Source organism: Leucopleurus acutus (assembly GCF_964270905.1).
Source record: "Leucopleurus acutus genome assembly, chromosome: 1".
In the NCBI taxonomy this organism is placed as follows: domain Eukaryota; kingdom Metazoa; phylum Chordata; class Mammalia; order Artiodactyla; family Delphinidae; genus Leucopleurus; species Leucopleurus acutus.
In genome coordinates, this window is record NC_139142.1 from 134,330,730 (window position 1) to 134,343,434 (window position 12,705).

Here is a 12,705-nt window from a genome sequence, read left to right on the forward strand (position 1 = left end):
CCATAAATGAATTATATGTGTGCTGAGGTATTAATCTCTTTACAGTTTGGGCGAGTCTGGCTGGTCACTTCTGGCGACAAGCAACCTCAACAGGTTAACCCAGTGTACCTCAGTTTATCCCAGAGTCACAGAGATGTTTTTTTTTTTTTAATGTGTTATGAGGTAAAAAGGATAGGTCTATAGCAGTAACCTGTTTAATCTTTATTTCTAAGAATTTTTGTATACAAATTAAAAGTTTAAGACCCTAATACATAACATAGCAGTGTTTTTTTTAAAAATCATTACCCCTTTGAGAATCTGATAATGCCAAAGCCCTTCTCCCCAGAATGCACCTCTACTCATTCATGCAATATTTTGCATACCACTTTAGAGGATTACAGAATCCAGATTGAGGGTCTGTTCTGGATTATTAGACAAACCCAAATTTACTAGTTTTAGAGGGGTTCATCTGCTTCTTTCCCCTACCCCTTCTCTAGTACAGCTTCAAAAGACCAGAGAATTGTCAAAGAAATCTCTGAAGAAAGTATTACACTGAACTCCCTTGAAATTTCCTGGGGAGCATGCAGAAACCACTGTCAACTCCAAGAGGCATTCCAGACAAACTCCTAGCTGCTCAGGGAGGTTATGTTAATCATTGGCTCCAAGCACCACCCACCCTTGCAGTACCAACGCTGGCTGTCGGGAACCACTTACAGGTACAAAGCAGGTCTCTGCACACCTCCCTCTGGCTTTGGATGCATTTTTAGTTAGTGTTTATACTAGAAACCCCATGTAACCACCTTGCAGTCTCCGCTGGCCACTGCAAGCACATGACCTTGTTCGTGTGTATTAACCACTCACAGTTGCCACTAATCAAGGCAAAGGTTGTGCAAATGGGGGAATGGGGAAAAAGGGACATTTACATCAATTATTTTAGCAGCATCTTTATTGCAACAAAGAACCTGTAATAAAATGCAACAAAACTAATATTTCACTTTACATGATTAAAAGCCATGTAGCTGAAAATGAGAAAACCCATAAACTTACTGGAGTGAGACATGCAGTTCTTTTTATATAAGTCAATGCTTAAAACAGCAGGCACTTTATGTTCTAAAATTAAAGACCTTAACTCCAACTGTGCTGAATACAACATAAATTTGTATTTGGGTTATGTAAAAACAAACATACTTTTTCTCTCTCTGAGGGACTTCTCAAATGATTACCTAGAACTGTCTCTTGACGAAATAAGAAAAGCAAGAGCCAGCACCTTGCACTAACATGTCTCCATATTTCAGGCTGCAAGATGGATTAGGTGAGGCTGGTTGGGGTTGGGAAGGTGGGAGTCAGGAAAGTTTCCTTATTCCTTTATGTCTGCTGGGAATGGACACTCACCTTACATATCTTAGTTTAGATATGGCCATGTCTCATTGCTTACTTTAAACAGCTATAATTTGGGCTCCCAGGCTTAAGCAAGCACTCTATACCCCAATCCCCAAACTCCCCACTACACCAAGGAAGACACATTTAGTGTTAACAATTTTAATTAACTTCAGAATGTCATATACTAATTAGAAGTACTGCTTCATTAATAAGCATGCTTAGCATTTACTTTAGAATGGAAAAATTAACCATTTTACGTTATCTTTAAAATGTTTCATAGGAATATATTAATAAATACTTCTTTAAAAATTTGCCTTTTCTACATATCATTTAACTACCATGAGTTAGGATATCTGGATGGAGTCTAGCACCAACCAAACACTAACTGGCTGTGTGACCATGGGTATATTTTCTCCTCTCTCTATATGGAGGTTTCCTCCTCTAAATAATGAGAACACCAGATTATACCAAAGATAAAACAGCTTGAAAATTTTACAATTCTGTAATAATGAGAGATCTCATAGGAATCATTCCACCTAAAGAGAGAACACTGTCACAGAGAGGTGGGATACACCTTCTGTAAGAAGTAAAACAAGTAAAGTAAGCATCAATATCTATATCTCATTCTTCTGAAAAATAATGCATGCATTGTGACTTCATCTTCTTGTATGAGGCTTTGGAAACAAGCCAGGAATGGCATAGACAGAAAAACCTTCACTCCAAAATTAATCTCCAGACCAAGGGGATATATAGTTAATGATACCTTCTGCTTTTTTCAGAGTGAAAAAAGGGCCAACAGTCATCACAGATGAGCAGCTATCTTGACTATTGTTTTAGGTTCTTGTCAAACAGTCCAGTGTAGAAATCACCTATTATTTTCTTAATCCAACTCATTCTCTGCAGAAGAGTTTCTTAAAGTAGCCCACAAATGACTTGCTTTAGAGTCACCTGGGAAGCTTGTTAGAAATGCAGATTCCTGGTCTCCACTTAAATCAATAAAATCCAAATTTCTAAGAGTGAGGTTCAAGATTGCATTTCTTTTCATAAGCATCCCAGATGAATCTTAGATTTTGAGTCCCACTGCTCAACAACGCAGAAGCAACCATAACTACTGATGGTTGTTCAAGTGCACCCAATTATCAAACCTGCAAAACCCCCCTTTGATGTTTAAGCTAGTGCTTTTTGGTTCTCACTAAAAATGTTGCTATACTCTTGCCTTTTAGTTTGTTACCCAAACACAGGGTACAAATAGTTTTAGTGAGATTTCTACTGATTGCTTGAGTTGACTATGATGTTTTCCACATTGATTTTAAAATCAAATTCAGTCGAGCTGTCTTTCTGTAAGCGAATTCAGTCAGGTATTTTTCCCCCTATGGAAGGAGAATGGCATTTAACTGACTGGGAATTATAACAGAAGCATTCCTTGTGATGGGAGGAAAGCAGAAGGCAAGATGCAAAAGGAAAACACCTGTGAATTCAAGAGTCCATGAGGTTCTTTAAGGTTTGTTTTGATAAAATATGAGATGCCATTTTGAAGAAACAGCCTTATTGGGTAAGAGGTTTCAAATGAGTAGCTGTATAAAAGCCACTGTATAGCATTTCTACTTTGCATATTATATAAGGTTAGATGGTCAGATGCCACTAGTCCCTAGACAAAAACCATCTTCAGTAATCAGATACATACTTAAGTCATGGGGGAAAATACTTTCTTGGGGAAGAAAAGTTACCCAAATCAATTTAATTTAACATTGAAAAAAATATAAACAAATATTGGCATGGGAAAATATCATAACAAGAAAATCAATACATATACAGACACAGGGAAAAGTGTGGTACCTATTATACAGTATAAATACAAAAACAGCAAAACCCAATCCCCCTCCACAGACAGCACCACCAGGTCACCCTGCCATCTCTGGACCTCCCCCACCTCCCATGCGGCCCTTAGTGATGAAGTCCACATCTCATGCACAGTCACCATCCTTACTAATGGAGGCTGTGCTCTCTAGGGCAGAAATCTACTCTCTCTGTAGTGGTGAGAAAGAAGAGAGTAATTTTTTTTTTGGAGTGTTGTTTAGAAGTACTTTCCAAACACTGAGGCTTGTCAAACTCATAGGTGCCTTCTCTGCCACTGGCTCCAATGTGACCCATCTAACACCCTAAGATTCTAAGATGGCAGATCCCAATCGGCACTACGAGCTCCCTTAATAGTCAACTGCTAGGGCTAAACCAGAAAAATGTCACGGTCATTCAAGAACTCACTTATAAGCTTTGAACATTGCAAAAGAGAGCCATGCCTTGCTGGGGATCAGTTTATGGTAAAGAGGTTGTCTGGAAACTCTTTAAGCTCACAATATCTAAATAATATTCAAATAATTTAAAAAGGTTAAAGAAAGTTTCAATTTGTAAGGTTTCCAAAATTAAGAAGAAAATTAAAAAAATTAGAATTAGAATTGTAAAAGTAACTCTAAGGAACTTTTCCTCCCCTGAATAATGTTAGTCTGTACCTGTGTTGGCAAGAGTGTGATTTCTTAATCTGGTTTCCTTAACTAATATTCTAGGAGTTTAACTTTCAATTCCTAAACTTTTTCATGAGTATTTTTTGTCAAATTATACTTCTGGTTAGATCTTAAGCAGACCCTTGCCTTCTCCTCTCCCTGCCGTTCTCCACACTCTGGTCTCCCCCATCCCACCAAAATTCCCCTCCACTGCCCTAAAACTCTGGAATATTTCAATGAGGAAATACCCAATGGAAACTGGCACCACTAAATTTTCTGAAAAATACAAGTGAGTGTGTACTTTTTTCTTTTCCTAAAGTGAAAGAAATTGCCTGCAAATATTTAAGCTCTAATCATTTGATTAAAATTTTCCTGTCTGTAATTATCAATATTATAAGACTAATTAAATCCATGCTACATATACAGTTACTTGCCTTTATGTGAAAGGAAAAACCCACTCGGTCATATCATCAAAGAGAACTATTTATACTAGATACAGTTTAAATTGGTTAAAAACTGGTCAGAGTCTGAATGAAACAAAATTAAGTGTCTTTAGGAGGCTACTAAGTTATCCTTGAAAAATCATTAATGACCGGTTAAGCCATAGGTTTAATAGTGATTAGTTCATAACATGCTGGATACACCCCAAGCAATGTAGTATAAGCTATTCAATTACATTTAAGTGCTATCAAATCTGTAACTAGTCAGAGATTCTGGAATTGAACCAAACCAACCACTAATATCATATTTTAACAAACTCAGAAGTATACTGTAAAAATACACTAATTAAGTCCATGAGGTTTCATAATGCTATTAAAAATGAAAATAAGGTAGTATGGATACATGGTACTAATGTCTTATTTCTTTCAGTAATTCTCATGGTATTGCTGGGTCCCTTAGAAATATGTATCATTTAATTTTGTATACGGTTAAGGTATTAGATTACTATCTACAAGCTGTAAACACCTGCATGGCACCAAATATACTTTCAGAAGTAGATGTTATGTGGCAGGTACCAAAATGTGATGATCAATTCTCTACTGATTAAACCTCCTCATCTGGTTAAACAGCCAGTGTATACCAGAGTTCTACACAGGTCAAAGTTATATCACTTTCAGAGCAGCAATACGTGATCCAAGGTTTTCTTGAAGGTAGTGCAAAAGATGCAGTTCATAATGTTCTCCAGATTCAGGAACTCTTATGCTGTGTCTCTCCTGAGGATAGATCTTAAAAACAACAACAACAAAATCAAAATACACAAAATAAGAATTTAGGAATACATCTCCTTCCAAAGCTTTCCAGAGATTTTCAACAGAATTAATAACATGGAGCAGAGCTTCTCCAAGATATTATACATATATATCCTATCTAAAGGGCCTTCTCTTTTTATAATTCCCTATGTACCACTAAGCTTACAGAAGGATCAGTGGTTCTCCAAGTGTGGTTTGCAGACTTCTGGGGTCCTCAGAACTCTTTCCAGGGATACACAAGGTCATATTTACTTTCAGATCAAAAATAAGATATTATTTGCCTTTATTCACTGTGTTGGCATTTGCACTGATAATGAAAGGCAATGGTGCATAAAAGTGCTGGTGCCTTAACATGAATCAAGGCAGTGACATACACTTGTAGTAAACAAGAAAAAATGCCAGTTTCCCTTAAGTAGTAGTAAAAATTAGAATTTTATTAAGTTGCAACCCTTAAGCAGAGGTCTTTTTATATTCTGTGGTGATAAGATGGGAAGAAGGCATAAAGCACTTCTGCTACACGATGTCTCAAGGAAAAGGACTTGTACAACGGAGTTTTGTTTTGTTTTTTCTTTTGGCCCCGCCGCACAGCATGCGGGATCTTAGTTCCCTGACCAGGTATCGAACCCACACCCCCTGCAGTGGAAGAACGGAGTCTTAACCACTAGATAGCCAGGGAAGTCCCTACAACTGAGTTTTTAAATGGAACTCCATTTTTCACTTGAAAGAATGACAACTATGGTGATTCAGACTTGGCTATCTAGCAAACATTTTCTAAAAATGATGTGAGCCAGTCACTTCAAGGACAACATTGACAGTATTTGTTGCCAATGATAAATTTTGAGCTTTTAAATGAAAATTAGAATTTTGGAAAACTTGCATCTACCACTCCTAGCTCATGAGCTTCTCAATACTTGGAGAATTTTCTGTTGAGATCAGTGGTAATATCAATGTATATGATTTAAAAAATATTGTATGATTAAGTGGATCAACACTTAGAAGTGAACCAATATTTTCCAGATGACCAATGCATGGGTAAAAGATCCATTTGAAGTACGAGATCCAACAGATTGTGATGTAGCAGAGTATGAAAAGTTTACAGATATGGTTTCAGATTCCACACTAAGACTAACCTTTAAGAAACTACCATTTGTTCAGTTTTGGTGTAGCAACAAAGAAGAATATCCATGATTATCTGAAAAAGCTAAAATATTACTCCCATTTCTTAATTACATATTTTGTGAGGCCAAAATTTCTTCATTTACTTTAGCCAAAACAACATTTCACAACAGATTGTATGTGGAAGTAGATACGAGAATCTAGATGTATTTCTTATTAAGCCAGAGATTAAAGGGATTTAGAAAAATGTAAAACAGTGCTAACTTTCTCAGTAAATTGTTTTGTCTTGAAAAATTTTCTCCTCCATTAAAAATGTGATCTGTGTTAACATGTAATAGTTTATTATTGTTAATTTTAAATAAATAAATGAATATTTTAAAATTTTCTTAGTCTTGATATCTTATATGAGAAATACTGATAGACATAACTCACATCAACAAAAGTTTTTTGGTATATAAAAGGGTCCTGAGACCAAAACGCTTGAAAACTGCTGCTATAGACAAATATCTCATAGTTTACCTACATAAATGTCAACTGAAACACAAAAAAGGGAAAAGTAATATTTTTCATTTCTTATGAGAACAATCTGTGTAAGGAGTAGAAACGAGGAAGAAAGGAGGAAAAATTTCTCTTAAAAGCTTTTTTTTGAGTAATGGAGCAATGGAGGTAAGTAACTTGTTGGTTTCTGCTCCAATGTCAATATAAAACAGAAGAAAAATAAAGACCTTGTAATCAGGTCCTAAAAATCCTTTATAACAATGAAATCAACTAGCATTTCTTTACCCTTCCAAGAGGAAGAAGAAAAGCAAACGAGGATAGTGAATGGACTCCTGTCATCTTGTCCATGATTACAAACTGAAAGCAGATACAGATACACAAGTCATGTAATCTGATAGGACAATTTTCATCCTGACTTCCACAGGATCTTAATTTTTATCTAACTAGAGGCACTACTAACTATGCCTATTATTTTAGTTCTCTTAAGCAGAGAGTGGCCACAGCTGAAAATTCAACCTTACTCCATACTTTATTATATTTCAAAGTAACCAATCACTAATCATGGCTATTTTAATCAGAAAATGTAAAAGAACTCACCTGTAAATCATATGGCTTTCCAGCCCTCACTAAAAAACTCAGTAATATACTGGTGTGTGCAAAATGGACATTCTCATCCAAGAACCCATGTAAGAGCAGTAAACGATTTGGTCTGGAAAAATGGAAATATCAGAGGATTAGGCAAAATAAGAGTATTTGGGAAAACCACTTAACTCCTTAAAACTAATCACAACTAACTACGTTAACTTCCTTATACTGTAATATTAGAATAAGGATTCAACATTTTGGGACTTCCCTGGTGGTGCAGTGGTTAGGAATCCGCCTGCCAATGCAGGGGACATGGGTTTGAGCCCTGGTACGGGAAGATCCCACATGCCATGCAGCAACTAAGCCCGTGTGCCACAACTACTGAGCCTGCGCTCTAGAGCCCGCAAACCGCAACTACTGAGCCCACGTGCCACAACTACTGAAGCCCACATGCCTAGAGCCCGTGCTCCGCAACAAGAGAAGCCACCGCAATGAGAAGCCCGCGCACCGCAACGAAGAGTAGCCCCCGCTCTGCACAACTAGAGAAAGCCTGCGCGCACCAACGAAGACCCAGGGCAGCCAAAATAAATAAATAAATAAATAAATTTATTTATTTAAAAAAAGGATTCAGCATTTCAATATTAAATTAGTAATATATTAACCAGATGCTACATGTAAAGAAAAAATATTTTAATTAAATCGTGTTCTATTTCCTGTTATTAGCACACATCAATAATTATAGCATGTCCCTAGAAAAAGAAAAATCATATATGTTACTTGCAAAATATACATAAGCAGAAATGGAATTTTTTCCATCTTGAAACAGTTGTGTACTTAATTAAGCTTCTTTTATCACTTAAGCAACTGCTTCAAATATAACTTGTAAAAAAACCCAAATTATATGAACTGGCCTATAATTAAGCTTTGACAAACAGCTATGTCTTCTAGTACTCTATAAAATATTAGCTTTGGTTTTGTCATGCTTATAGTTTTCATTATTAAAGACAATTTTTAAAGATACAATTTTAAATTTATAATTTTAATTTTAAAGCTTAAGCTTACTCAGAGGGGAATTTTTCTGCTTGCATGGCCACAGATCCTAAGTAATAGCCCTGTTCATTCTGGTCAGGGTGACCCATATAACGTTCCGTGTAGCCTGTATCATAGAAGATCCACAGAGTGACTGGGGCCCCAGCAATAGCAACCTGCATAAGATAACAGTGACAGTCAAGTGTGGTCCAGAAAAGAATGGCTAGCACTGAGAGTCTGTAACTGCAAATTTACAGGCTAAAATTATCCTTAGGCTTTAGCCCCATGACTGGAGCATACATGGTCTCAGGCAACTCAGAAAATCAAAGGGGAGTGCGAAGGTCAAGAATTTGATACTTTGTGAGTCAGTTAGCTTCATGTTCCACAGATGTGCCACACACCAAATCCTTAACCTGGGCTAGATGAAATATAAACATGGGCCTCTGTTAAAAGGGGAGGCTGAACTAGAACATATGAATGCCTCAGTGTAAATTCATTCCTGCTCCTGGGGAAAAAAATATGGGACAAGTGTCAGCTTTATATAGGAAAAAGCAGTCTTTTTTTTAGCTTCTGTTGGCAGTACAGAATTTAAAACAATGAATGAAATATATTTAAGCACTAAATACTTGCCTCATTTTAAGTCTCCCACACACAGTTTTATATTTAAATATTGATTTAAATACTGTAATTACTTTCTTGACAGCTGCAAGCCTGGGAAAATTATGGCAGTATTCAGAGTTCATTTTGTGGTTATTATAAATAAAGATTATCTGAATATACATGTAAGAACAAAAACCCTATAGTTTTTATTCTTAAAAAATAAAAAATTTTCCCTGTAAAATAAAATGTTATTGAAATATTAAAAAGAAAAATGCCACTCATAATTCCCATTCCCTTAACAACTGTTAGCATCATTTTATATTTTCTTGTAACATATTTTTCTAAGAAGCTGTTTATAGAATTGGAATCATTGTTTACATATTTCATAGTTTATTCATTCAGTACAGATTTACTTAGGACCGACTATGTGCCAAGCATTGTGCTTGGCAGCTGAGGATACAGCATAGGGCAGACAGATCCCTGCCCTCAGAGGTTGTAGTCCAACAATTACACAAATAAGAACAACCCAATATGAATGTGTGTTTTACTAATCATGACTATCTCCCATAATCTTTGGCATATGTCTATAAATAGCCAGTAACTGATCAAGTTGACAATTATTTTATATAGATAAATGTAGATAAAGATACGTAAACATATCTCACGAGTTGACAAGATATATATATTATTTCACACGGCTATTAAACACACAAACCCTAACATTTCACAGTACTGTCAACTTTGTAAACCTTCAGAAAATTTGCATTTCCTCATATCTCAATTTATAGAAAATTCTACGCTTATTGCAAAAAGAAGTACCATAGGAAATCACATACCCTGAATATATCTGACCTCTGCATTAATGCCATCAGGGAGAGGTATCCTCCATAGGACCAGCCATGGATGCCCACACGATCTAAGTCAATGAAATCATATTGAGAGGCTAGATATTGGAGTCCTTCCACCTGATCGTCAATTTCTATTTGACCCTGTAAAAAATGGAGAGCATTTCACTGATTCTGATAAATAAAAATCTTATTATAAGAGTGCTTTTAAAGCTGATAGATGTTCTTACTAAAAATACCTGTAGTTTTTTTAGATAAGAACTCATTATCAATGGAAATTCTGTTGCTTGAAAAAAAAATTTTTAACTCTAGAGATAGGAGCCTATAGCTTCTGTTGCTAGCCTGTCCTAGAGTTTAGTTACCCCTTAGTCATAAAGTTCTTTCCTACTGTGACCCAAAATGTCCCTTGCCGTATGGGTATTTCCCATTTCCATTTGTTCTGTTGTCTGCTAAGAGGTCAGCATCTTCCTTGTAACAAGCCTTCCTACACCCAAAGATAAAAAATTAGCCCCCTTAAGTGGTTGACTAATATTACCTCTCCTTTTTAAAACTTAATGTAATAAAGCAGAGGGAATCACTCTTGACGCATTATCCTATTTCCCTATCACCTACCTCTAGGAACTGAACATACAATTTCTTTAAAGTCCTGTATAGTCCTAATTCCTATCGCCACCACCCTGTCTGTATTACTAGGCCTGCCAGTGCACACAATCTCACTTCACTGAGCCAAAAAAAAAAATAAAAACAAAAACTTACATGAGAATACAACATAAGGTCAAAGAACTGGCTGTGGGAGAAAATCCCCATGTCTTACTCAGCATGTCCAATACACTGGCAAACACAGTAACTGCCTTACTGTGCAAAAGGAACATCGGATTCTCATCATTTCCCAAAGCAGCAGAAAGGACATGGGGCATCTCTAAAAGGTAGCATTTAAAGCTTCCTGTAGAGAGAAAGAGGCTTGTCACAAGGAAGGCACTAACCAGTTGGTTTCTCTCTTCACAGAGGACAGAACAAATCTCAATTATTCCTAATAGTGTACAGGATGCTGAAAACTAAATGGACTGGCTTCTGGCTAAACTGGACATAAAAAATAGAAAGAGAGGGGGTTTCTATATAAAAGTGGTTCTATCTCAGCTCCCCAAATTTACATATAGGTAGACATGAATAGCCTAGTGAATATCAAGTTGTACCTTCCCTCCCACCCCCAAACCATAACACATGCTCACATGCACACACGTGCACACACACTCACAGTGCCTTCCCCCAACTCCTTCTCTGGGATTTCACACTAAACAATGCACCAAAAATTGTAAATGTCTTTAAAAGAAAAATGTTTGTATGTTCACACACCATTTTATATTTAAAGGCGCCTTCAAATTTAAGCCCTCGGTGACAGGATCCCCTGTTGTCTATCACTACAACCACGTAACCCAGAGAGGCTAGGGTATTCAATCGGAAATACTTGATTCCTTTAAACCGATTATTCACCAACTGCACCTGAGGAAGAAATACAACTTCAGTGAAATTTATTATATGGCAGCATACAAAAGCATGAGAGGCAGGATGCTGCAAAAAATAGAAAGCTTAAATTTTTAACATTATTTTGCCTATAAAATGAAATTATTTTCTTGTGGCAAGAACACAACATGAAATGGACCCTCTTAAAATTTTAAGTGTACAATACAGTATTGTTAATCATAGGACAATGTTGGACAGTAGATCTCTAGAATTTATTCATCTTGCATAATTAAGAATTTTTTATGCCCATTGATTAGCAATTCCCCTCCTCCCCCTCTCCCTGATTTATTTATTTATTTATTTATTTATTTTTTTGCGGTACGCGGGCCTCTCACTGTTGTGGCCTCTCCCGTTGCGGAGCACAGGCTCCAGACGTGCAGGCTCAGCGGCCATGGCTCACGGGCCCAGCCTCTCCGCGGCATGTGGGATCTTCCCAGACCAGGGCACGAACCCGTGTCCCCTGCATCGGCAGGCGGACTCTCAACCACTGTGCCACCAGGGAAGCCCTCCCTGATTTATTTTTATTTTTTAAATTAACTTATTTTATTTATTTTTGGCTGTGTCGGGTCTTCGTTGCTGTGCCTGGGCTTTCTTTCTCTAGTTGCGGTGAGCGGGGGCTACTCTTAGTTGTGGTGTGCGGGCTTCTCACTGCAGTGGCTTCTCTTGTTGCAAAGCACGGGCTCTAGGTGTGTGGGCTTCACTAGTTGTGGCACGCGGGCTCAGTAGTTGTGGCTCGTGGGCTCTAACACACAGGCTCAGTAGTTGTGGCACATGGGCTTAGGTGCTCCGCAGCATGTGGGATCTTCCCGGACCAGGACTTGAACCCACGTCCCCTGCACTGGCAGGCGGATTCTTAACCACTGCACCACCAGGGAAGTCCCCTTATTTACTTTTAAATTAAATCTTTTCATGTTCATGTTACTTCTTTTCTTTCTTAACTTCACACTCAAAGTTCTGAGGAATTACTGAGTAACTACAGACTTTAAAATTATAACCTAGATACTAACTACATACAAGATAAGTGATTTAATCTACCCCATAGAAAAAATTACTAAAATGACTACTTCTACCCTGAGGAAGAATTGTATCATTCAAATGACAGAATAAGATCATTTTTTCTCCCTACCTGTCTCTTCTGGGATTGTCTCTGACCAGTAGAGGGAAAACTGAAGTATTTTAATGAATTACTATGACCAGTCAGCTTCTTTTTTCCTGCTACACAAATCAGTGCAAAAGGTAGAATAATTCTTAAATATCTTTATTGCCCTAGAAACTATACTTCAAAATGACCGAGAAATTAAATGTAGTTTGGGCTTCACCAGAAATATACTCTCTGGTGAAAAGAAGGCTTTAATTAATGGGCAGAAAGTTACAGAAGTTCAAGGTTTGGTGGATACTAAGGTA

The 12,705-nt window shown here is 37.1% G+C and overlaps 1 protein-coding gene across 5 annotated transcripts in view; it reads right to left on the reverse strand.

Moving 5' to 3' along the window:
* Positions 1-3,082: 3,082 nt before the first annotated feature.
* The window catches only part of DPP8 (dipeptidyl peptidase 8), a 55,072-nt gene continuing 45,449 nt past the window's right edge, over positions 3,083-12,705 (reverse strand). For 4 of the 5 annotated variants that reach the window (XM_082851919.1, XM_082851920.1, XM_082851918.1 and 1 more), the window contains 5 exons: positions 11,134-11,280; positions 9,772-9,924; positions 8,369-8,511; positions 7,319-7,430; positions 3,083-5,083 (listed from right to left, as the gene is read on the reverse strand). In XM_082851919.1, the coding sequence (XP_082708045.1) occupies positions 4,961-5,083; positions 7,319-7,430; positions 8,369-8,511; positions 9,772-9,924; positions 11,134-11,280 (678 nt within the window). In that variant the 3' untranslated portion in view covers positions 3,083-4,960. Of the gene's footprint in view, positions 5,084-7,318; positions 7,431-8,368; positions 8,512-9,771; positions 9,925-10,609; positions 10,724-11,133; positions 11,281-12,705 lie in introns of those variants that run through there. The other variant, XM_082851922.1, reaches the window with a different exon arrangement.